General features: G+C 34.7%; 4 protein-coding genes across 4 annotated transcripts; 3 read left to right on the forward strand and 1 right to left on the reverse strand.

Moving 5' to 3' along the window:
• Positions 1-1,651: 1,651 nt before the first annotated feature.
• Positions 1,652-5,432, forward strand: LOC25501282 (uncharacterized). The gene is made up of 6 exons (XM_013590470.3): positions 1,652-1,916; positions 2,000-2,173; positions 2,270-2,434; positions 3,846-4,043; positions 4,677-4,774; positions 4,857-5,432. Exons 1-6 carry the CDS (start codon positions 1,850-1,852, stop codon positions 5,307-5,309), a joined length of 1,155 nt encoding a protein of 384 aa, XP_013445924.1. The 5' UTR covers positions 1,652-1,849; the 3' UTR covers positions 5,310-5,432.
• A 2,947-nt stretch (positions 5,433-8,379) lies between these two features.
• LOC25501284 (protein DOWN-REGULATED IN DIF1 11) lies at positions 8,380-8,745 on the forward strand. The gene has a single exon (XM_013590471.2). It carries the CDS (start codon positions 8,380-8,382, stop codon positions 8,743-8,745), a length of 366 nt encoding a protein of 121 aa, XP_013445925.2.
• Positions 8,746-17,098: 8,353 nt separating this feature from the next.
• Positions 17,099-17,461, forward strand: LOC112417398 (protein DOWN-REGULATED IN DIF1 11). The gene has a single exon (XM_024773031.1). It carries the CDS (start codon positions 17,099-17,101, stop codon positions 17,459-17,461), a length of 363 nt encoding a protein of 120 aa, XP_024628799.1.
• Positions 17,462-17,973: 512 nt separating this feature from the next.
• Positions 17,974-22,227, reverse strand: LOC25501285 (uncharacterized). Its single transcript, XM_013590472.3, has 7 exons — positions 21,845-22,227; positions 21,678-21,758; positions 21,405-21,581; positions 19,735-19,905; positions 19,364-19,576; positions 19,191-19,279; positions 17,974-18,874 (listed from the first exon to the last, which is right to left on the reverse strand). The coding sequence occupies exons 1-7, from the start codon at positions 21,948-21,950 to the stop codon at positions 18,146-18,148; spliced, it is 1,566 nt and encodes a 521-aa protein (XP_013445926.1). The 5' UTR covers positions 21,951-22,227; the 3' UTR covers positions 17,974-18,145.
• Between the last annotated feature and the right edge of the window lie 4,225 nt (positions 22,228-26,452).

Raw genomic sequence — 26,452 nt, forward strand, 5'->3', positions numbered from 1 at the left:
GGAATGAAGTCTATCAATTTTAACGAATTTAACGCAGTTGATAAAGACATTATGTAATATTTGCAGGGTCGAGATTCCAACCTCAAACACCTTACTTATTTATTTTAGAGTTGACCTAAAAACATAAAAAAATGACTCTACCATAACCAAAGTAGTTTTGAATGTAAAAACTAAATTGGACAACCATACTGATATACTCTTCACAAGTGACCGTGTAAAACAAGATAAATTATATTTGTACAACTATTTTATAATAAGTTTTAGGCTTATTTGATTCAATGGTCCCCTAATTAATTTCAAGTTTTCATTTTGGTCCCACAATTAATAAAACATACATTTTGGTCCCTCACTTTTTCCTCCATTTGCCAAATAAATCCTTTCTGTCAAAACAATAAAAGTTCCGTTAATGATAGTCCTTCACCTTTTTAATTTAAACCGTTTGATCTTTTTTATTAAAAGAGGATCGTTAGATTATGCATGTCTACTGTATCTTCCGTGAGTCAACAACGCTTAATTTTTTTTTCCATTTCTTCATCTTCTTCCTCCAACTTCTTCTTCATCTTCATCAACATTCATAAAAAAAATCCAGAAAAAAAAAACATAATCTATTCACAATCACCCTAACATTTAAACAATTTATGTAGCTTTACCTAATCTATCCATCCTGAATACCAATTCATCTTTCATCTTCCCAAACCTTCAATTCAAGTTTCATCCTTCCCCTCAAATTTCTAATTCAGAATCAATTCACGTTTCATCCTTCCCCTCAAATTTCCAAAAATACACAAACAAACTTGAAGAACTTCAACTAGAGATTGATTGTTTCCGAAACTAAATAAAAAATTCCAAATACAACACCAAGATCTGAAAACATCAACTTCTCAAAATTCTGAAAATAAAAATAATTCAGATCTAAACCACAAAAGAAATTGGGGCTCTCAAACAGCTTCAGAGGGAATGTTTACTGGAAGTCAAGAAAAATCTTGAAGGGATTGTGAGGAAGAAGCTTTCTTCCGTGGTGAATCAGCGTGATCATCCTGTTATTTTTTTGTCTTTACACTCTGCTTGGTCTTGAAGAGGAGGGTTTGTAGGTGTTTGTTTTGTATGAACATGAAATTTAACTAAATCGAGGTTGAAATTTCTGGAATTTTGTGAAGAGAGAAGTGGCGGTGTTGGAAAAAATTGATTTCTTTTATTGTATGGTTTTGATTTGTGATTGTGGGTTTGTTGTATAATGAGGTTTGGTTAATTAGAAGAAATTATAGAATTTAGGGTTTGATGAGGGTTTGGGTTAATTTGATTTTGTGTTTTCTAGTTTTTTTTTGTTGTTGGATTTTTTTATGAAGATTGATGATGAAGTTGATATGTTGATGAAGGAAGAAGATGAAGAAATGGGGAAAATAGTAGCTATTGATGATATACTGTAACATATAACGGACCTTCGTGATCCAACACTCCTCTTTTTAAAAAATAAATCGAATGGTATAAATTAAAGAAATTACTAGGGTCTATGGTGGACTATATATAATGTTGGTCCACCATAAACATTTGGGGTTAAACTTAACAATTAGGATTTATTCGACAAAAGGAAGAAAAAGTGAGGGACTAAAACGTACGTTTTATTAATTATGGGACTAAAATGAAAAATGAAAAATAATTAGGGGATCTATGGATTAAATAAACCTAAGTTTTATGACAACTTTCTCTCCTACTTAAATTATATTTTTATTTTTTCTCTTTATTAACTTGGGTTGTCAATACATACTATTCCTTCTAAAAACAAAGCAACAAAGAGTGTGAAACAACAACATAGCTCACTCTCTTGATCAAAGTAAGAAAGCACTCAACCATGCCTTCTCCTTCCACCTTCCTCCCACTCCATCTCCTTCTCCTTTTCACCCTCTTCTATCTCCACGGTAAATTTCCTATTCACACCCCCCTCTCTCTCATTTTCCATTTTCATCTCACAATTCATTAATTTTTTCTTTCATTTTTTCAGTTCAAGCAACGCTCGTCATTCCCGAAGAAGGTTACACCATCACCACCATACTCGACGGTCACAAGCTTCACATAAACCCTTTCTCCATTCTCCAACGACCCATTTCCTCTGATCTCATCGTTCTTGATTCTACAAACAGCACTTTCTACACTGTCCAATTACCCATTTCCCAAGGTTCGTTTTTTTTTTGTTTTCTGGGGTGTGATAAAGTTTTGATTTTTTTGTTGGGTTTTTAATTATTTCTATTTTGTTTGTGTTTTTGTGTTGCAGAAAGTGTTTTCAAGAGGTTTTCTGGAAATGGGTCACCTGGATATGAAGATGGTGATGTGGGTTTAGCTAGGTTTGATAAACCTAGAAGCTTTGCTGTTGATTTTAGAGGGAATGTGTATGTTGCTGATAGGGTTAACAAGGTGATAAGGAAAATCAGTACTAATGGTATGTTTTGGTTCCATCTTGTTTGTGTTGATTGTTTTTGCATATAAAGTTTCAGTCTTTAGGTTTATGAAATTGGTTTGGAATGGAAATTGTGTTAGTTAGTTCTATTTCGGATGCATAGTTGCATATGGGAAGAGAGAGATGTGTTGAAGTGATAAGTAACCTCAAATTTTTCTTAGATGAATGAGAATTAGTCTCGAGTGAATATGCAAATTGGTCCTCGAATTAAACAAAATACATCATTGAAATTGTAAGTCAAATTAGCGATTCGTTAACTTGTACCAGGAGGGACTATGACATGACACATTTACTGAATACGGGACCCCTTTATGCTGATCCCACATCAATGCGACCACACCATGAAGTAATTTGCATGTGAAATTAAGGTTTTCTAGGGATTAATTTTGCCAATAGTTAGTCCATGCACAATTGCAGTTATGCATCGACTAATCCTCAAATTGACCTAACATGTCGGATCAACATTTCTAGTTGACGTGTCACACCATAGCTTCTAACAACAAATGGCAACAAAGTGACCATTTCGAATGCCGTTCTACAATTTCCGCGATGTATTTACCAATTCGTAAAAGTGAGGGACTATTTTGACTGATGTTTACAATTTCGAGGAATAATTTGCTTAACCAATAAATTAGTCTCAAGCTCAGAATTTATCGTTGTTGCGATGGTGAATCCAAGTATTTCTAGTGTTTTGACCGAGCGCTAGACACTTATCCCTTGAGGCATGTCTCCCACCAGTCAGGGACGGATCCAGAAACCAATCGGACGGGAGGCTGTTTTCTTTTAACAATAACAAATATATATATATATATATATATATTTTGTTTTGTGGTCGAAGTGGCATACATCACTTAAAACTTAGACATACAATTGTGATGTCCTAGATTCAAACTAAAACGAATATGTCAAAAGCCTACTCAAAGAGAAAGATTTTATTTTTAGAAAAGAGAAAATTTGATAACATTTTCACTAAATTAGTCGGTTAATTTCATTGTAATACACTACATTAGCCTTGATAAATTATCTTGCTGCTATATGTCAACAAATTCTTACGTTGTTAGCATGAATAATTGAAACTATCTACTAACTAATAATCGTACCATTCCTATGATCAAGCCAAACATCCATGGTATATTAGAGTATATATGTGGGGGTGGGGGGGTTGGAGCCCCTGCTTGCCCCCCCTTCAATCTGTCCCTGGGTGCCACCAGTTGATGTTCTATATGCACATGTTTGATATCAGTCTCTTTACCACATGCTTAAGAGTTAAGACACTCAGTTAACTTGGGGTGTCGATCTTTCTAAATTTTAAGATGGCTGATAGATATATTTTATAAGCAAATAATGCAAATAATAATGAACATCCCTTTTGTCTATTTTGGTCTTTGACTAGGTGTCACCACAATTGCTGGTGGGTCTTCCGAAAAGTCAAGCATCAAGGATGGACCAGCACAAAATGCATCATTTTCAAATGATTTCGAGCTAACATTCATTCCGGCCCTGTGTGCCTTACTGGTGTCGGATCATATGCACCAGTTGGTCCATCAGATTAATTTGAAGGAGGAAGACTGTACCCTTGGATCTAAATCTGGTGAGAATTTTGAATTTGAGGCATATTATAATATGAACTTTTCCTTTTCACGTTTTTTAATTTACTATTCTTATTCGGTTAAAGCAATTGCAAATGAGTTTTTTCTGCACAAATTAATAATTCGTAGAATGAACATTTGATTAAATCCATCATTGTACCGGTTGATTGATTGCATTGTAAAATTTTAATTTTGCAGAGTCACAACTTTCAAGTTTGAAAATCCATCTTTGAAATTAATATCATATTGATAAAAATATCATAGTAGGTGATGCTTAAACAATCAAATGTCTGAATTTTCTAAATTTAGCATGCAAGATCAACATAACAGCTTAAACAATCAAATATCTGAATTTTCTAAATTTAGCATGCAAGATCAACATAACAATCACATATAATTTAGTGACTACTTGATCTAAATAAATTTTAATAAGGGATGTTTAAGTTTTGCACTACTGTCTTGTTCATCCTAAACCAGAATAGAATTGTATAATTGCTTGAGTGAACGCACAAACATATATTAACTGCAGTATTATTTCTTCTATTACATCCTCCATCTTAATCTTTGAAAAGATAAGATTATTAAACGACTGCTATGACACTTGTTATAATGAAAATGCTATCTGTTTTAAACAGCGCTTGGTGCAGTTATGACATGGACTCTAGGGTTAGGACTATCTTGTATACTCGGCCTAGTGATTGGCATTGTGATCCGCCCTTACATCATCCCTCATGTAAGTTACTCTCAGTTCTTATGAAGATTTTATGTGGCAAACATGTTTACTTCCATCAATTCTAATTGAACTATGAAGACAGGAACACACCAGCCGTTGCCATTTCACCGCGACATGGAAGCATTGCCAAACCAATCTGGTGAAGCTAGTACCGACACTCTACTCCGGCATCAAAAGCGCAGTTGCTAGCTGCGGTTGCTCCTCGGTTTTCACGGTCGCAGTGAGACTTTGGGAATTGAGTCTTTCTCTTCTTGTTCTCATGTTTAATATTGACTTCGTTTCTCCAAGGCGGCCGCACTTGGAGTCCGTGTCTTTGCTAGATTTAGATGCTTACAATAGTGGTGAGATATCAAAGTCAAGTAAGTATTTTGACCAATTGAAGGATTTGATGAGTTTTGATGAACACCTAATGGATTCAACCAAGGAAGCCTTAAACCAAGGAAAGGGTACCGGTGTTAGGATCGGACCTAAAGATAGTAACATTCTTCATCAAGAATCATCTGTTTCTAATTTGGGAATTGTGAAGAGGAGATGAAGTTTGTACTTGTATGATGGTACTGTTTTATGTAAATAGTATGCAAATATTTTGTCATCTAAACATTATCTTTATGTTAACAACCTCAAAAGGCGACAATTTTCACATTGCACTTTCTTCCAACCATAAAATAGTATCATTATGAGATTATTAAATTGCATGGTTAAATCCTAAACTGTTACCAAGATTCTAGAACTAGCTAAACAGACTATCTGGGCCGTTTTGGGTAGGCTTAAATCGGGTTATGAGTTTTGAAAATTGCTTTTTTGACATAGGAAACTTCCTATTGACACAAGTAATTTACTAAAAAGCTCCAAGTGGTAGTTAACAATCGTTGGATGATGCGCCGGAAGTTAACTGTCGCTGGGACTCAACGTTGTTAACTGCCGTTGCTTTTTTCCCTCCAAAACCAGAAAACCCCTACCTCTCCTATTCACTCATCACCTTACCCCACCATTACCATACCTAAAAAAATCCCATTTCAAAATTGTGTCAAAATCTTGCTTCCAAATCATTGCTGATCGATTGCTAAGACGTTTCTACACACAATATGCATCAAAGAACATGTATTACAACGTTAAAATCCATTACATTTGATTGATTTTTCTGTTTTTTTTTTTTGTACTGTCACGAGCTGTAGCGGCAGTTAACTATCGCTGAGTGTGCCCAAATTTTTTTTTTTTCAATTTTTTTTCCTTTTTTTTTTTTTGTTTGTTTATGTTATTATATATGATATTAGATACATGTTTATTAATTATTTTACAAATTATATGTTGTTTATTTATAGATACAATTGAGAATGCGGATGATGATCCAGGTGATCGAAAACGTAGTATTGTCGATTCCGTTAAGGTTGAAGCTCCCATTAAGGTCGAAGCTTCCGTGAAGGTTGAAGCTTCCGTTAAAGTAGAGGCTTCAAGCGTCAATTCTGATGTGTGTAAACTTCGTGACAACGAAGTGGACACGGCTCATTTCTTTTCGACACGAGATACATGGAAAGATAAAGAGGAATTGCTCGGTTGGGTCCGTCGACAAGCAAATAGGACTGGATTTACGGTCATCATTAGAAGATCTTGTGAAGGTTGAAATGCTATGTTGGAGTTGGTTTGTGAATGGAGCGGCAAGCACAAATTACCGAAGACAAAAGTGAAGCATGAAACAACAGGATCAAGAAAATGTGAGTGTGAACGGACAAATTTCTTGGGCTAAACCAGTGCAGACTGCACTGGTTCTGTTAACTGGTGTGAACGGCAGTTAACTGCCGCTGGATTCTAGCGGTTGTTAACTGTCGGCGTTTAGGCTAACGGTTGTTAACTGCCACTGGGGGGCAATTATGTAAATTACTTGTGTCAATAGGAAGTTTCCTATGTCAAAAAATAAATTTTCATGAGTTTTTTTGAAAATCATGTTTGATGGTTGGTCAATAAGCCTCTTAAAATTACTCAGATTTTTGAAAAAAGTTGATTGAATGTTACGACCCGATCAAGGTTTACACACAAAATATTATTCGAAACTTATGACTCGATCAGTTGAGCAGTTTGAGGGGCCTGCGAAGCAACCATTATAATGTCTTAGCTTGGGTTTATACTAGCTGTGGGTTTAGAGAGTTGGCTAGTCATATAATGTCTTTACTTTTTTTTTTGAAAGAATATAATGTCTTTAAATAATCTTTAAGTTAGTCATATAATATCTTTATTTAAAATAATCTTTTAAGTTATTCGTTGAGATAAAATAATAATAACAACAATAATGATGGTTAAAAAGATATTTCGTTTTTAGATGTCAATTTTACAAATTTGGAAGCTACTCTCTCAGTTCTTTTTTTAGTATCATTGAGTATAAATTTTATGTTTTTTGCCGTTTTGATGTTTTAAAGGTACATTTATCTATTATAGCTTTTCTCGTTTCTCTAAAACTAATCAATTCTATACATTTGGAAAATTCAAGTTTTTTTTTTTTTATACAAAGTTTGTTTTTTATTATGTGTAAATTTAAACTTTCATGAAACAAATCTTTGTTACATTTTTTTTTGAAAGAAAAACTTTGTTACATATAATGTTTATTATGGGAGAAAGAATAACACATCAAATTTACCCGAAAGAGAGAATGTGCAGAAGAAGAAAAAATCAACGGATTAAATGAGGGTATAATAAAAAGAAATTTAAAAAATACACTTTCTTAATTTGAGTGTAGTATTATAAAACGAAATATCAAAATGAAGGAGGAAATACTATTTAAAGAGATTTTCTATTTCATATGTTTTATACAACACTTTTTTTTTTTTGTCAGACAGTCTAAAATGAAGGTGGCTAGAATTCACCTTATAAGGTGAATAAGTGAGGTGTTCGGGATTCGAACCCCGACCCTTGCATATAATAATGCATTGTCCTACCAACTGAGTTATGCTCACGATACTTATACAACGCACTCTAAATTCAAAATGAATGGTTTTGAGAGAATAAAAGTCTGAACAAGTTATGTTGGCTACTAATTTACGTTAAATTTATTTTTTATTTTGTTAAAAGATTAAATTGATACTTTCAAAAGTTATAAAAAAAAAAAAACGAAAATTATTCTATGAAAAACGTTTTCATCTCAGAAGTGTATCTCTATTAGTACAAAGTTTTAAACATTAAAACCAGCCAAAGAAACCGATGTGAGTTGCAACATAGTTTATAATATTATGTTTTACATTGTATGCATACTAAATGAAGACTCAGTTACAAAACTCCCAAAAATAAACTCCATTTAATCCACTATTTAACCAAGTACATAGATGAACATTTTCATTGAACAAGGAAACAAATTATATAAAACACATTTTTTTTTTTTTTTTATAAATCTCATGGCAAGATCTAACATTTATATTGTTTTGGTGGCTTTCTTTTTCACTACAGCACTAGCTTCACTCAACTCGCCTGAAAAAAGATTTTTGCATGATTGTATATCAATTATTGGAGACGAATGTGGAAACCAATTTTTTAGCAAATTGTTCACTCGTGATAAGATTACAATTTCTAGAGATTGTTGCTATAAGGTTATTCAAATGGGTTATTCTTGTCACGTCAAAATGGCCGTATTTTTTTTGGAAACTGATCCAGTGTTAAGAAATGCAGATCGGATTGAGTATCTTTCCAAGAGTGATCATATTTACGAGAAGTGTGATCGTGTTACTCAACCTGAAGACTCTAAATTTCTAGCTAAGTGCGTACAAAAAATTGGCTCTGATTGTGGAGAACAAATAGTTGCCAAGTTATTTACTGATGTAGGGAGCGTAAATAGACAATGCTGTGAAAATCTTATGAAAATGGGTGAAAAATGTCATATGAATATGGCGAAAGCTTTGATTCGTACACCGGCAATGAGGAGTATTGATGCACCTGATTTTCTACGGAAGAACAAGAAATTATTTGATGATTGCAAAGATATGGAATAAAAAATCTTTATGTAACTGGAGAAATTTGTTCATTATAGAACATGAGAAAACTAAATGCATTCTATTTACATCTTTTTAGTTTGCTTCATTTAACGCTCTTGTAGGTTGCCTATGATTTTATTTTATAACAAAGGAAAGGAAAGAAGCTTTTGTGCAAATGAAAACACAATTGTTCTTTCATTAGGCTTAATCGCATTTTTCAATTTGATTGTATCAAGTGCAAACTTAAATTATGTGAAAGCAAACAAACAACTTCCATAAAAATATTCATATTTTGTGACTCAAGGTTACAAATGAACCAAGCAACATAAAACCATTATAAGAACCAAAAGAAAAAAAATCATAAAACCAAACTATATGCAACCATTGTTTTATTGCCAATCAAACTTCTTTTATCCTTTCCTATCAAATTAAATTGTATGTTAGATTTTTATAAGCTATGACATCATATCTTTTTATCTTGACAAAATAGCACACTCATTGAATTTATTATCTGAAACTTTTGCAGAATTGAAACCACGAAAGCCTTAGGATCCTGGTTAGAACTTAGAAACATGTACCTATTTCTTAGGCATATTTCAGTGACATATTTAAGTGTCAAAGTCTGCTTTTTCTAATGAGTATATTGTGTTCTCATGGTTTTTTTATTTTTTATTTTTTATATACATCCTTTCTATTAACACTCTGAGCATCAACAATGGAGACCCTCACATTTGAGGTCTTAAACGGTTCACACATGGATACATCACTTTTTTATTATTTTTTAATAATAGTACCTAATAGGTACTCAACCACTCCAATAGAGATCCTCTATTAAAAGGTCTAAATGAGTTCCACTAATAACTATTTATTAATAAAAAGCAACAAAAGCAATTCAAATAATGATTATTTAATCAATAACTATTTGTGTTATAAGTATAACATTTTAGACAATACCATGGTGGCGATTGAAATTGTTCACCATATGAAGGCAAAGGCTACAGGAAGGAGTGGGGATGTTGCACTTAAGTTCGAAATTAGTAAAGCTTATGATAGGTTAGATTGGGACTATCTACAAGATATCATGATTCAAATGGGTTTCTCATCTCGATGGGTTAGCTGGATTATGCTTTGTGTTGAGACGGTTGATTACTCCGTCTTGGTTAATGCAGCATCGGTGGGTTCTATTGTACCAGGTTCCGGCCTTCGTCAGAGTGATCTCCTTTCACCTTATTTGTTCATCATTTATGCTGAAATCAGTATAATATTACTATTTGGTCAAATTATAACCCGTTCTTTTTTGTGGTAATATAATCCATAATTTATTGAATAAAGGAATAAATCATTAATATCAACCAAAAATTTGAAATAAATAAATCCTAAATATCTAAGTTAAATTTATCATGAGTGCGTGTTTATAATCAAAAGAATGAACTTATATGATAAAAAAAAAAAAAAAAAAAACTTCATTTGTACATGTTTCATGAAGTCTGTGCCACATTAACAAAACTTAACTCTCATAATGAGTAATTTTTTTTTTGGTTACAAGGCTAATAAAAACAGAAAGAAGACGACATAAACTAAAAAGAAAAAAAAAATAGTAACTAACGCCTCAAAAAGAGCGTTCCTAATTCATCCGACTGCAGCAAAGGAAGGAGCTCCTCTGGAGGGTGGGCGTGAATTAACAGTTCAACATCATTAGAAGCACCAATCTTAGCCATGAAATCTGCACACTGATTACCTTCTCTGAGTGAATGATGAAGAGAGTAATTTCTAGAAGTGATGAGGTCCTTGATGTTCTGAATTAGCACAACATAGACATGATAATGATTTAATTCATGCATGATGAGATTGACAGTAAGAAGAGAATCTGAGTAGCATGCCAATTCGTTGTAATTCAGACCGGTTGCTAATAGCAGACCCTGATAGAGTGCTATAAGCTCCGCGACAAGGATGTATTCGAAGTGATGAATGCGGCCTGAGAATGCAGAGATGAAGCTCCCTTCATGAGTTCTAAGGATACCGCCATAACCAGATCGGATGGGGGCACCACTACTGCTACCGTCCACGTTCAATATGGTGCAATGATGATTGTTGTTGTTCCAACGGATGTATCTGTCCTAAGTAGGCGCAGTTACGGTGACATGGAAGGCCGACTTGATAGTTTCAGCTAAAGCATGAATATTGTAGCACAGATAAGTTGGAGATAATGTTTCATTCCCAATACACATGTGATTTCAATGCCTCCAAATCCACCATAATCCAGATAGAAAAAGAATAGACCGAGAGGAAGAAGCTCCATCCTTTAACCATTCTTGGACCGAGTTTGTAGAGAAGAATTTCGGTGATGAAAAACCAATTTTTTTCCAAATAATCATGGAAAATTTACAGTCTCTCATGCAATGAAAAAAATATTCATCATGTTCACCACATCTCGAACAAGTAGGCGAAAGTGCCATATTCCTGTAATTTAGCAAGGTTAGCGTGGGAACAGCTTCATGGCAAGCTAACCAAAGTAGAAATTTGAATTTCTCCGGAACTTTGAGACTCCAAATCCAGGTCCAAGAAACATTTTGGTGGTTGTGAGGTGCATTGTGAGAGATTAACCAGTTGTATCCACTTTTGGCAGAGTAAATACCGGTTTTGTTTTGAGGCCAGATGAAAGCATCCGCAATAGACGGATTAAAAAGAAGCCTTGTGTTGTTAATTATGTCTGCTAAGTGGGAGGGGAGAATGGTGTAGAGAGATTGAGTGTGATTACCGTCATTGGTGATTACATCATGTATGGTGAGGTGAATATCATGAATATCGACATAAGGACCCTGAGGACCAAGACAACCAAGCCGACTCCAGTTGCTATACGAAAAGGAGGAGCTTCCTGAACCTGCTCTCCAAGCGTATCCGTCTTTTAGCATATCTTTAGCACGGATTATTGAAGACCAAGTAGAAGAACTATTACGATGAGTTGAAGCATTATAAAGAAAATCGGTTCCACCCGCATAATTGCTAGAAAGGAGGTTTACCCATAATTTATCATTGTTTTGCACCAAGTTCCAAACAAGTTTACCAAGAAGGCTTGTGTTTGCTTCTCTAGCTGCTCTAATGCCCAGTCCCCTAGATTGCTTCGGGCTAGCAACTTTGTTCCAATTAACCAGATGCACACCTCTGTTATTATTACCTCTCCAAATAAAATTGCGAGTTGTTTGATCAATGCTATCACATATGTTTTGGGGGAGCCAATTAATCTGCATATAATATGTTGGAATAAATGATAAGACCGAAGAAGCAAGAGTTAGTCTACCTGCTTTGTTGAGGAGTTTGCCTTTCCAGGAAGCCAACCTATTCTGCATTTTCTCAATGATAAAAACAAAATCGCTTCTTTTTGGGCGCCCCTTGAGGATAGGGAAGCCAAGGTAATTTATCTAGAGAAGTAGTACTGCGAATTCCAGAGATAGAAATGAGCTTGTGAATCTTAGCCTGAGGAGTCCCTGAAGAGAAAAAGGCTCTGGATTTGGACAAATTAATTTTTAAACCTAAAGCCTTGCTGAAACCATCAAACAAGTCGAATACAACTCGGAATTGGGAGCTTTTAGCCTTAGTAAAAAGAAGAACATCATCCGCAAAAAGAAGGTGTGAAAGATATGACCCGATATTATTGATACAGATTGATTCCCACCTTCTCTGACTGATAGCATTGTTAATGGCGATAGAGAGCTTTTCCATACACAGTATGAAAAGGTAAGGAGAGAGAGGGTCACCCTGGCGAAGACCATGAGATGGCTTAAATTGAGGAAGCTTGTTTCCATTCCATAGAATTGAGAAAGTAGATGAAGTGACACAATGCATAATGAGCTTGCTGGTAATTTCTGGGAAGCCAAAATCATGCAGACAATTTCTAAGAAACTCCCAATGGACATTATCAAAGGCATTTTCAAGGTCCAGTTTAAAGGCCACAAACCCTTTCTTCTTTTTAGATTTTCTCATAAAGTGAACAATTTCCTATAAAACAATTGAATAGTCAGTTGTTCCCCTACCAGTTAGAAAACTACTTTGGTAGGGGCCAATAATAACATTGAGTAACGGTCTGAGACGGTGAACCAAGACTTTGGTGATGAGCTTGTACACAATGTTGCAAATGATAATGGGTCTAAAGTCTTTAAATGTGTTGGGGGGGGGGGTCGGTTTTGGGAATGAGGGCAATGAGTGTGTCAGATATTTGTCGGTCAAAGGTACCAGTTTGGAAAGCAGTTTGAACCATATGAAAAATGTCATCTCCAATAATGTGCCAATATTGCTTAAAAAAGATACATTGGAAGCCATCTGGACCTGGTGCTTTATAAGATTTCATGGTATTGAGGGCGGCTAAGACTTCACTTTTTGTGACAGGTTTAAGGAGGGAGGCCGCACCTTGCTCATCAATGGTGGGGTGGTTGCCAATGTTATAGCTATGGTTATGGGGGGGCTGATTTTTGGTGAAAAAATCTTTGAAATAATTATGAGCTTCATCTTGGAGAATGTCACTATCTGTGGTCCTGAAACCATTAGGTAGTTGAAGGCTGTGAATTTTATTTTTCTTTCTACGAATGATGGTATGTGTATGGAAGTAAGAGCTGTTCTTGTCACCAAATTTCACCCACATTTCTCTGGATTTTTGATACCAAAGCATCTCTTCCTGAACCAGAATATGATTGTATTCTTGTTGAAGCTGCTTTTCAAGAAGAGTGTGTCTTAGAGAGTCCACTCTTTCAAGATAATTTTGGACACCTTTGAGCCTGCTTTCCACATGTTTCTTTCTTTTAAAAATATTGCCAAAGACTTCATGGTTAAAAATAATGGAGTTGTCTTTGACACTATTGAGAGCATTCATGGTGTTGTGATTAGAGGAGCTCCAAGAGTTCCTTACCAGGTTCTCATAATCTTTATGGTCAATCCAAGCAGCTTCAAAACGAAAAGGTCTAGGCCCTCTTGCTAAAGGGAGGCCCCCAATACGGAGAAGGGGAGGATTGTGATCAGAGTGGAGCCTACAAAGCACTTCCACGAAGGCTTCGGTGAATGACATGCGCCAGTCAATATTAGCTAGACCTCGGTCGAGCTTTTTGGAAAGAATTCTAATGCCATTATTGTTACGATGCCATGTATAACGGCCTCCTGTTGTAGTGATGTCAAGCAGGTTGCAGTTATTCATAAAAGTAGAAAAAAGAGCGGCTCTATTATGCTGGAAAATGCCTCCTCTTTGATCACTAGGGAGAAGAGTTTCGTTGAAATCACCAATAAGTAACCAAGGACCATTGATGGAGCGGCTGGTGGTTGTAAGATGATTCCAGAAGTTAGTGCGCATGGTGGGATTGGGACTAGCATACACACAAGTGCAATTGATGGATGCAGAGCCTCGACTTATAGTGAAGGTGATAGAGTACTGATTGTAATCAAGAACGAAGGAAGTAGTTGTAGAAGCTGTGTGGATCAGAAGCCAGATTTCTCCAGAGTGGCCATTTGCTTCAATGATGTGAACAGGAGTATAACCATTATTATACCAGAATGAAGATCTCTTTGCATAAGGAGAGTGGGTTTCATAGATAGCTAAGTAAGTGGGATGATATTTTCTCAGTAAATCTTTCAGCTGCCTTCTTGCATTATTGTTTTGAGCCCCTCTAATATTCCAAGAGTGGATTGAAGTATCGAGAAGAGCTTCCATAAAAATAATGAAGATAGGTAGAACACCGGAGAAAAAAAACTAAGTAATCATGTCCTCCTTGCTGTCGATGGAGGTCTCATGACATTCATTAGTTACTGATGTATTCACATTCATATTGTCAAGGTTTTCTTGGCTGACCATAGCGTCATCTTGCAAATCATGTGTGGAAAGGTCGATTGAATTCAAAGAATTCTCTTTACTGAAAGTTCCAGGGAGTTGTGAAATAATAGAAGTGGGGATGGCAGTTTCGTGGTTTGTCTTGTGATGGGGGTAGTCAAAATTGGTTTGTTGGTGGGTGAAGGTGGGGCCTGTATGTTTTTTGGCTGGCTTTTTGTAATGGGGCAAGGCACATCTAGTGTGACTCTTTCTAGGATAGGGTCTTTAAGGTTAAACTTTTTCTGATGTGTGGGATCGGTGGTAAAGCTTTTAGGAGTGAGAGAGAGTTGCAATGATTGAATCATCATTGTCCTCATTATTTCGGCGGCGCTTCAGTTCTGTTAAGGTTTTGGGATCGCGTGTTGCGTCATAAGGAATAGGTCTAGGAGGATGGCTTTTAATTTTGGTTTGGTGGGTCATGTTATTCAGCACAGAAAATCTGTTAGCTTTGGAATTATTGGCTTGCTTTGAGTAGTTTGACTGTTGGCTATTGGTAAACTTTTTTCGAGTTAATGGTGTTTTACCCCCTGTAATATATGTCATTTTTGGTTTTCCCTCCTGTAAAATATTTTTTTTTGATTTACCCCCTTATAAAAAAAAATTTGAAATACCCCCCTAATAGGTCATAAAAAAACGACTTTATTTTTTTTTCAGAATTTTTTCGTTTTTTTATGACCTATTAGGGGGGGTATTTCAAAAAAAATATTTCACAGGGGGGAAACCAAAATGACCTATATTACAGGGGGATAAAACACCATTAACCTTTTTTTTTCTCCTTGAGACAAGGAGCCAATCCCCATGTAGCTCCTGGGTACCTTCATCAATGGTAATAACACCTCCATTAAAAATGGAACCTTCGCTATTAATGACATTTAATTCTTGACCGTTTGTGTTTTGTGAAATTGAATGGTTAGGGACGGTGACTGGGTCTTGCTGGTCAACAGGCTGGCTGTTTTCTTGATGGTTGGCGGCGGTGTGATGGAGGTTCACAGCGGTTTGATGGTGGTGGGGATTGACTTTGTCATTTTTGGTGGTAGATTGGTTGCAACTTCTTCCCAGATGACCATAACATCCACAATTAGTGCAGATTAGATGGAGGCATTCATATTGTATTTTGTACCAGTGACCATTGACCCATATTTTACCCACTACCGGCACCGTAAGATCAATCTCGACACAGACTCGAGCAAATTTTCCTCTTTCCACTTTTAAAGTATTAGTGTCCACTTTAATTGGACGACCAATTGCTGATGCCATGGCCAACAAGAAACTTTCATCATAATAGACTAAATTTAGGCCAGGAAAACGTACCCAAACAACTGTGCGCTCCACTCTAGCTTCTGGTGATGCAAATTCCGAAGACCAGTGTGTGACTGCCAAGCAATGATCAAAAATCATCCAGGGACCGCCGGTGACGACTTTCTCTTTGTCTGCTTCTTGATCAAATTTGACCATGTAGAAGCCATTGTCATTATCCATAATTTCAAAGCCGCTTTGTAGCTTCCAAATTCTTTGTAGCCGGTCTTTCATGGTGTTGTATCCGAGGGTCTTCCCTAGCAATTTGACAGCCAAAGCATCTTTCCATGGTGTGCACAATTCTTGAAATGTCGCAGGTTCTAGAAATACCTTAGGGAGGAGGCGGTTGCCATTTTCCAGCTCAATGCGGACAAGTTTCTTTTTAATTAAGTCCTCTTTTTCACGTGTTGGGATAACATTGGTGGATCCTAAAAGTTTATCTCTGAAGGAAATCTTGGTTTTGGGGGGGTCGGGCGGTTTGTTGGAGTGTTGTGGGTTTGGTTCATCTTGGACGGAGAAGACAAACTCAGAGCTTATTGTAGGTTTGGTTCACCTCGTCGTTACGTTAAAAACAAATTGACCATAATGAGTAATCTGACATAAGGATTAACTTCAGTTCAATTTTATATGTTAAAAAATTAAATTATCATTTTTATAAGTTATAAGACTAGCTTGAGACAAAAAGACTAACTATAAAAAATAAATTAGGTGACCACAAAGATATTTAACTAAAATTATTATATAAACAATGTTTTACTTCTATGTTAACTCTATCACTATAAAGTCGAACTTTAAAACCATTATGAGAAACTGATAGGAGTTGCAGCATAATTGTTAATGTTATTATGTTTTACATTGTATGGGTAATAAATATAGCCTAATGTTACAAAACAAATCCCAAAAGTATTCAATTTTGTCCATTATTTAACCAAATTAGATTAACATTTTCATCAAACAAGTAAACAAATATATAATAACACTTTTTTTTTTTTTTTAAATCTAATGGCAAGATCTAGCATTTATATTGTTTTGGTGGTTTTCTTTTTTGCTACAGCACTAGCTAAACTCACCGTTAATCAACAACAGTATTTGCGTGATTGTGCAGTAAAAATGGGAAAACAGTGTGGGACCCAATTTTTTAACAAATTGTTCACTCATGATAAGACTATAATTACTAGAGATTGTTGCTATAAAATTCTTCAAGTGGGTTATTCTTGTCACATCAAAATGACTGTGTTTATTCTCGAAAACGATCCAGGGTTTAAAAATGCAGATCGAAATGATTATCTTACTAAAAGTGATCATATTTTTCAAAAGTGTGATCGTGTTACCGAACCTGAAAACCAAAAATTTCTAGCCAAGTGTGTGGAAAAAATAGGTGCTGATTGTGGAGATCAAGTGTATAACAACCTGACTCGTGATGGGAGCATAACAAAACAATGTTGCAAAAAGCTCGTGAAAACCGGTGAAAAATGTCATACCAATATGGCAAAGGCTTTGATTCGTACACCAGCAATGGCGAATATTGATCCAGATGAATTTTTAGAGAAAAACCAGAAAATATTTGATGATTGTGAACGTACGGAATAAAAATTATTTATATAAAATTAACTATATCCATAGTTGAAAATTTTTGTTCATAAGAGAACATGAGGAAACTAAATGCATACTACGTTTTATAATTGCTTCATTTACCAATAAAAAACTTTCTGCTATCATTGTCATGTATAAGATATTGTATTTACTTCCTATATTTCATAACTATTTTTATATTCTAGTCTTCATGACAATCATGGGTGGCTTATGGTTTTTCACATAACACAATTGAAGAATTAAATAGTTATTCAACAATTGAAAATAGTAGTTATGGAGGATAAAATAATAAAGCTATGAAGTACAAACACTTCTCATATTAAACGTGTTTTAGTGTCGTATGTGTGTCGTGTCCGACACCGACACATAATTACACCGAGTATGTGATTTTTCTCACATTATTAGCGGTGTCGGCGTGTTAGTGTCCATGCTTCATAGTAATAAAGTCTTTTTTTTGGGAAACTTTTGGACATTTAACTTTGATAAGATCATCAGAAAAGCAAGCAAAATTTCTTGACAACACGCCAGAGAAATCTATATTTGGCAAAACTGAATAAACAATTCATATTATGATCATCAGGAGAAATCATTGTACAACCTACACTTGATTTCATCCTCCTCACTCCAAATCAAAGCTGGAATGAGTCTTTCATTTGTTCTAGATTAACTAACTATATATACTCAATACTTATAACCCATGTAACTCATTCGAGACCGAAAATCGCGATGTTCGTACAATGAGCCTCCATATTCAACAGGTGTGATGACCACAGATTCCTTCTTCCCATCCTGTTCCTGCACTGCCCCGAAAACTACCTCATTGGTTGTCTCATTGGTCTGCTCATAGAAAGTGTGAGGGACCGATGATTGGTACTGATGGCGATAATGATGTTTTTGTTGCTGCTGCTGCTGTTGTTGCTGTTGTTGTTGTGGTTGTGGTTGTGGTTGTGGTTGTTGTTGCTGATGTTGATCTCCATCCCACCCACTGTAGAATGCTTTACTTTGCCGCAACTGTTGAATTTTTTCTGCATCTTTCGACATGAAAGGATAGGTTTTTCGAGGGGTTGGCGCCCTTGTGTCGATAGACGGTGGTTCATCTTCGCGAGGAATCACGAAACTTTCCTGTGCTGGCCAATCATTCACTTGCTTCTGAGATTGTTGGATCAGTGTTTGCCTTTGAAATTGGTGGTAGCTCTGTGGTCTTCTTCTGAAAACAGGAAATAATCCTCCCATTATCTCCACCATTGACGAGCCAGCATTCGCAAGAAGCTTCCCAAGAGATCCAAAGAAACTTTCTTCCTGCTTTTCGGGTTCATATTCTGATGGAATCAATGGAGGCCTGACAGATTTCAAGGGCTTTTGATATGTACTTCGAGAAACAGAAGGCATTACTGTTAGTGGAACCTGAGCCTGCAAAAAGCATAAGATATTTAGTGACTGTGATAAGCACTGACACATGCATCGGACACGACACTGACACGCCAACACCCGCAATACTTGAGAAAATAGAATAAATGAATGTAAACATGTCGGACATCGGGTACGTCTTTTAATTGCTACATAAGTGTCAAACATCGATACATGTCGGACACCGGGCACGTCTTCAATTTGAAGTGTCTGTGCTACATAGCTTATCAACAGAGAATCACATTCATTTATGACCAATTGTATTATAAAAATTCAATATAAATGCATCAGAAGGAAGAACACAAGGCTAAGCACTCACATCCTGAGACTCTACAATTGTACCGAGCCTACGCTGCAGCAATGCCAGCATATAACCAAAGAAACCAGCCCCAACAAGCATCGCAATTCCTGCGAACAAAGGAAATAAATCTAAATTTGTAATCAAGACTCAACAGAATTTCTACACAAAAGTTTGTAAGATTTCAGTTTTACCAAGAGGGAAATCACTGCCATATCGATATGCACAATCATCAAAGTGGAGTTGGATCTCCCTAATGGCTTGGTTTCCTCTGTCTACAACAAGCAGGGAACAACTACTTCCAACATAAACCACATCAAAGTCATCAGAAAATTTAGCTTCTTCACTTGGTCCATCAACATGGCCCCCTCCACGGCTCCATTTTCCTCCAGCAATTGTTGTGACCCCTGAAAAAAAGATATCTTAATTCAATGACAAGTGTAACAGTTTACGGGATCTAGAAATGCCATTACAAGAGTACACAAAATTCAACCATTTAGGTATTAAGCATGGACACAATTGAACAACAGCATATCACCGAGAGGGAGAGGATGAAGAAAAATACCCGAATCACTAATTTTCCTAATTGCCATATTTGCAGTATCTGCAACATAAATATTTCCTCGGTCATCAACAGTTATCCCCTTTGGATGGTTCATCCTAGCCTCCCTGAGCCTCCCATCAACATGTCCAGAATATCCTTCAGCTGATCCAGCCACCAGCTTCGGTCTGCTATCTGCAGAATTGCAATGAATGTTATATTTTTCAAGTGAATGAAGTATACACATGCAAGGACATAAACTGTTACGGAATAATTATACTACAAGAGAAGCCCCATTGACACATATCAAAATGCATTACATTGATGTGATACATCTTCATTAAGGTCATAGGCTCAGTTAGAATTGGCTTTTTTCTTTAATCGAGAGTTGTCTTATTTGAGCTTGTCTACTAACATATCACTTGTGACTTGTGAGTCTGTTTGAGAACGTTTTAACTCATAACATGTTTGTAAGCTGTTTTCAGCTTATTTCCGTAACCTCTCTAGGATAGGTCATTAAAAAATCTTATAGCTTTTGTAAAAATAATTTGACTTTATTTAATCTTGTTATAGAAGTAGCTTATACATAAGCACTTATATAATAAGTGTTTATGCTATAGGTGCTTAATTTAGTTGTTTATTAAAACAGGGTCATAATCATCAGCTAAAAAAGAAATGAAATCATTTGACATAATCTTCAATACTTGGATGTGTATTTATTCAATTAACTGTTCCAAATCTTTGATGCATAGAGGAGTTAACTAGGAAAAAGTGGAAAAGACACGATGAAGATGCCACATATAAGCTGTAGTCAATTAAACAGGAGAAAAACGATGGTAACAATTAAAAAACCCTTAAACTGTTCAAAACTGATGGAATGATCCACAAGAGTTACACAGCTGCAGTAGGCTACCATCTCAGACAGTAATGAACTTCAATTAGACAAATGACTTCACCCTGACCTGCCATGAATCGTCTAAAAAATTGCAATTAAGCTCCGTTTACAAAAATGAAAGGGGAATTCCACGGCAACCCAAGGCAAAGAAAACCATACAAGTTGCATGATAAGAAATGCAAGACCCTGTTTCTTTTTTCTTTTAAAATGAAAGACTCTACTTCCGTGAAAGAACAATGTTAAGCATGTTATAAGTTCAAAATTAAGTTACTCAAGGCTCTGTTTGGATCAACAGCTTAATTAAGCACTTATCATATAAGTGCTTCTGAATAAGCTAATTTTATAACAAGATAAAATAAAGTCAAACTATTTTCAAATAAGCAAAAGGCTGTTTTCATAATCTATCATGTTTTCAGACATATCATAAGTTTGTATATATAAGTTCGCCCAAACAGCCTCATTAATTTTAATGCTAGTAGATAAACTCAAATAAACCAATCCAAACATGTCCCAAATTCTATATAAGCACTAGTGACTAGCCAATATGATACAATGAAGAGATCAAAATGGTAACAAGCTATCCACACCAAACCCAAAACTAGCTCATCGGCATTCCAAATTCGGATAAAAGCATCCCAAACCACCAATCATCCACAACATAATCCATCAAGTATCTAATCTCCAAAAAGTAATAATAATTAATTTTTTTATTTCCAAATTATGAATCTAAAAAACAACAAGAGAAGTAAATTAGGCCAATGATCACAAGGTATATGAACCACATTTGAAGAAAACTTACACAAAGAGAGTGATGAAGAGATTCTGTAAAGGTTACTATTAGCAGAATCAAGAATAAGAAGCTCCCCATTATGCAAAACCTCAACAGCATAAGGCTCAATTCCAAGCTTACTTCCATCAAACACAGTTTCCACATTGTAACCACTCTCAAATTTCATCATGGATTTGCTCAAAACCCCTTCAACAAAAACACACAAAAATCAACAAAAACAAAAATTCAATAAAATAAAAAAATGGTTGATTAATTGAGCATGCAAAGATCCATATTCCATACCAGTTTTGGTGGTAGCTTTAAGTGACCAAACCCATTTAGAAAAAGCAGGAACAGCATTGGAGAGAAACCCAGAAACAAGTTCTGAAATGAAGATAAAAGAAATGAGAAAAAGATGAGAACTTTGAAGAAATGGAAGCAAAAGAAGAAATGGGTTAGTGAGTACTTACTTGCAGGTGAAGTGGTTGATGGTGCAGCTGAAACTGAAACTAAAACTGAGAATGTTCCAAAGAGAAGATGAAGAATGAAAGCTAGTAGCAAAATTTGCTTACTCATTTTGCTGAAGAAAATGAAGAACAAGTAGTTGTGGAGGTGTAAAAAGTAATAATGGGAGGTGATTGATGAATGTGAAAATGAAACCCTAATTCATGTTGAGAAAGAAGAAAATGAAATAGTGTGTTTTTTAATTTAATGTTATGTGGTTTTTTTTTCTTTTTTGGGTTCTTTGCAGAAAAGAGAGGAAAAGGAGTGGAGTTTTTTTTTGAGTGTGTGAGTGAGAAGAGTGTGAAAGGTTAAGAGAGAGAGAGAGAGATATTGGAAAAAGTAATGACAAGAGAGTGACTACTAGTGGGGCAATGTGTTTCTAAAGACTACATCAAGGTCCCAAAAGTGGGATATAAGTTGATCCAATGGTGGATATCAATTCTTGTGAAAATAAAGTTTACTTTATTGTTTCATAATTTAGTTTTTTGCTAAAGAAAAGTATACTTTTTATTTTTTAGAATAAGAATAAATTTGTGTTTGTTTGTATTTTATGTTTAGCATGTGAATCCGGCTAGTAAACTAGCAACTTGAACTATGGATTGATTACTATTATTATTAGTGGTATATGCAGTTTAATATTTATGCATCAGTCAATTAATAATGTATTGTCATTATTTATGTGTTTACTTTTGCTTTGTAGCAAAAAAAAATCATTATTTATATGTTTGAAAATAAATAAGTTCTTATAATTATTAATTGATGTGAGAACATATTACTAATTTATGTGTAAAATAACTTTACATTCATTGTGTATAATTTACATTCACGTGCATAAAAATTAAATCGTTATCTTATATGAGTTCACTAATTTTATAGTCAAATGAGTTTCATCTACTAAAGCATTTCATTTTGTAATAATTCATTTATCTTATAACAATGGTCATTTTTGTTAACAAATTGGTTGAACTCAAGTGTTTAATTAACTTCTTCGTTATAAATGATTTGAAAGAACATGAGTATGATTCATGGATGAAAAACTTTTAATGATACTTTATTTATTGATTATCAAGGTCCCCTTATCCTAACAATGGAAGGGTTTAAACAATTTTTTTTTATCATTTTTGCTCAAATAAATTTGTCCCAATAAAGTCATAAAACAATAAGTTTTAGTTGATTTTTTTTCTCTTCGGCCGTATCTTCTAACAAATATTACTTGCATCACTTTCAAGTTATTATTTTGGCTTATATATGTAAATCATCCATGTAAGTTCGCGTGTTTTTTGTTTTCGTCCTTGTATCTTTTTTTCTTGCAAAACAACTCCTGTAAGTTATAAATGTTTTGGTTTTGGTCCTTGTCGTCATCATCATTTGTTACAAAAACGTCTATGTGACAAACCCAGGATGACGTGCCAACGTGTGACGTGACAAACGACGCTGATATGTAGTTTCGTATGTTGAGTCACAAAGTTAGAGGGACCAAAATCAAAAAACAAAATTCGCTGAGGGACCAAATCCAAAAATTCATAGAAAACTTCATCTTCTTACTTCATTTCTTCATCTTCATAATCTTCAACACATCTTCATCGAACAACATAGAAAACTATCTTCATTCATTCAGCTCCCCGTTTCTCTCACTTACACAAATTTGAATTCATTCATCACTCTCTCTTAGATCTCTCTAAGACAACTTCTTTCTAGACAGACACCATCGTTCCATTACTGTTTCAAAGGTTGGTTTTTTATTTTCATTTCCATTTGTTAGCTCTTAGTTTTTGCGACCATTTTATCTCTATCACTCTCTTCTCTCAATTTCACTGTCAATGCTCAAGTGGGTCGCTGCTAATTTTAAAACTCATGTACCTATTAATGTTTGGCTTTTTTTTTTATAAAGTTTCTGACAAATTTTTGGGTTTGGTTTTTTTATTTTGGTCCCTCTAACTTTGTGACTCAGCATATGGAACGACACATCAACGTCGTTTTCCATGTCACACGTCGCCACGTTATGCTCTGTTTGCCACATAGACGTTTTTGTAACAAATAATGGCGGCAGAGACCAAAACCAAAACATTTATAACTTACAGGGGTTGTTTCGCAACAAAAAATATGCAGGGACGAAAACCAAAAACACGCGAACTTATGGGGATTATTTACATATTTAAGCCTATTATTTTTAAGGATTAAATATATTTTTAGTCCCTACATTTTGCGCTCCTTTGAAGAATAGTCCCTACATTTCATTAAATATTTTTAAAATCCCTACATTTTTTCTCTGTTAACACAATTAATCTCTGCTGTTTATTTTTGTTGATCAGATAAACGAAACATGCCACATAGACGCCACTAAGAAGCCACATGGCCTCATTAATGACACATCATGCCACATGTTAAAATCCTAATTTAAATAAAAAAATTAATATTTATTATTTATCACATCACTCAAAGATTTCAGTTACCATATACACATGCCTTTGTTGGATCCTAAAACCTCTTTCAAAAATGGTATACAATGAGAACTAAAATCTCTTGGATGAAATGCCTTTGTAGTTAACATGTAATTAACTAAAATATCTTAGATGAACTAAAATCTCTTCGCGGTCCGGTTTAGATTAGTTTTGAGGTAAAAAATTAACCGATCTAAAATAAAAATCATGTGCGGTTCGGTTCGGTTTGGATTATTATGTTAAAAAAATCCGGTTAATCCGAATCGATCTGATCCAAATATATGCGGTTTAATTTGGATCGGTTTTTGGATATCCAAAGTGTAACATGTAATTTTTTTTATTATATTAATATTACTCATACACAATAAAATAATAGGTTTGATACAAAGTATGACACAAATTTATTAAAAAAGTTAACATTACACAATGAAAATAATCGATTATATTTGAAATAGATGAAGTAGTAATAATATAGATTAAATTAATGCAATATATAAGATTAAATATCAATAAGCAATATATTAGTGCAATATATAATACTAATAAAATAATAAATAAGTATAAAAATTTACTTTTGCGGTTTGGTTTGGTTCGGTTCGGTTTTGAAAACGCAATCCAAAATTTGATCCGATCATAGCGGTTTTTCCAAAACAACATCCAAACACATCCAAAAATATTCGGTTTTTTGCGGTTTTCGGTTTATGGTTCGGTTTTGAAAACGCAATCCGAAATCTGATTTGATCATAGCGGTTTTTCCAAAACAACGTCCAAACACATCCAAAAATATTCGATTTTTTACGGTTTTCGATTTATGAGATCGATTTACGGTTTTATTTTGGACCGATTTGGATTTGAACACCCCTAGTCACAAACAAATAAGTTGGGTTCAAGTGAGTAGATAAATCCAATTTATTAAAACATTCAGAAAGTATAGAGAATAAATATAATAACAATCACTCAGAATTCTAAAAAAAAGGCATCGCATCTTCAACCAAAACGAATCCATCAATGAATATGTCAACTAAGGTGTTAAGAAATTTGATGATGAGGTTTATTTTTTCTGCAGGGGAGTTAAGAGTCCCTACCATAGAAAGGTTGCCCCAATGTTAAATAGTGTCCACCACTCCACCTTAATCTCTTGACAAATTGAAATGAATTAAAAGCATTCACTTCAATTATATAACCTTTCATAATGGAATATGTTTTGTGGTCCAATTCCAACCTTCAATGAATAAGGTATTGTCATGGTGTCACTGTCTTGATAACTTTTTCCCCCTTTGTTTTAAGTTTTAACTAGTAGTGGTAGTAGCTAAAAAATCTCTTGGGAAAATGGAAAGATTAATTATTAGTATGATGATTAATTTGTAGAATCATCATGTAATGTATTACCATTCATCAAAATTCCTTGCATCTTTGTCTGCAAATAAGAAAGGAAGGTGCAAATGTACAATAAGACATCATATAAATGCAATATTAATATGCACATATATATTGGTTTAGGACTTAGGACAAAACATGTAGTCATAATATAATCCATGAAACATTGATGTTGTTTTGAAGGTCATGATGCTGACAATGTGTTGGCTACCACTCTGATCAGAGCAAGCTGGCAATGATGCCATACCACGTGATGACACTATTGCAATATATATATATATAGCATTGGATTCAATATCAGATTCAGTCAAAATATTTTTATAAGGAAGAAAACAAAAAGGGACAGTGCAAGACAAAATAACAAGGCCAATTTTCTATTCATTAGTGAAACAACCAACACAAAGTATTTAGTATCATTTTTTCCACACTTCCAATCGCACTTTGAAATGAACAGAAGGATCTCTAACTGAACCACAGTGAATAAGACAACAAAAATTCACAAAATTATTTGTTTGCATGCTTTGTGGAGCTAAATTTTTGTAGGTGCTGAGCACTTTCCCCAACAAAATAATCCTTGAGCTTCACTGGGCTGAAAAATACTTAAGTTTATGCAAAAATATTGAGCTTCATTCTCCTTATCCAATGATATGTTTTGATATAATGTTTAGAAGGGCTAAGTATATGTTTTAGTATAGAAATTATACCAATATTCGTATAAATTATTCGAATATTCCAATCACACTTAATTCACTTTTA

This window comes from Medicago truncatula, chromosome 8 (genome assembly GCF_003473485.1).
Source record: "Medicago truncatula cultivar Jemalong A17 chromosome 8, MtrunA17r5.0-ANR, whole genome shotgun sequence".
In the NCBI taxonomy this organism is placed as follows: domain Eukaryota; kingdom Viridiplantae; phylum Streptophyta; class Magnoliopsida; order Fabales; family Fabaceae; genus Medicago; species Medicago truncatula.

Excerpts from the sequence above, each read along its gene's own strand:
- LOC25501285 (XM_013590472.3), bottom strand. The coding sequence starts at position 21,950 with ATGAGTAAGCAAATTTTGCTACTAGCTTTCATTCTTCATCTTCTCTTT. Across the intron at positions 21,759-21,844 it reads ATCAACCACTTCACCTGCAA|AACTTGTTTCTGGGTTTCTC; the intron begins GTAAGTACTCAC and ends TCTTCATTTCAG. Across the intron at positions 19,577-19,734 it reads TAGGAAAATTAGTGATTCGG|GGGTCACAACAATTGCTGGA; the intron begins GTATTTTTCTTC and ends TCTTTTTTTCAG.
- LOC25501282 (XM_013590470.3), top strand. The coding sequence starts at position 1,850 with ATGCCTTCTCCTTCCACCTTCCTCCCACTCCATCTCCTTCTCCTTTTC. Across the intron at positions 1,917-1,999 it reads CACCCTCTTCTATCTCCACG|TTCAAGCAACGCTCGTCATT; the intron begins GTAAATTTCCTA and ends TCATTTTTTCAG. Across the intron at positions 2,174-2,269 it reads CCAATTACCCATTTCCCAAG|AAAGTGTTTTCAAGAGGTTT; the intron begins GTTCGTTTTTTT and ends TTTGTGTTGCAG.
- LOC112417398 (XM_024773031.1), top strand. The coding sequence starts at position 17,099 with ATGACTGTGTTTATTCTCGAAAACGATCCAGGGTTTAAAAATGCAGAT.
- LOC25501284 (XM_013590471.2), top strand. The coding sequence starts at position 8,380 with ATGGCCGTATTTTTTTTGGAAACTGATCCAGTGTTAAGAAATGCAGAT.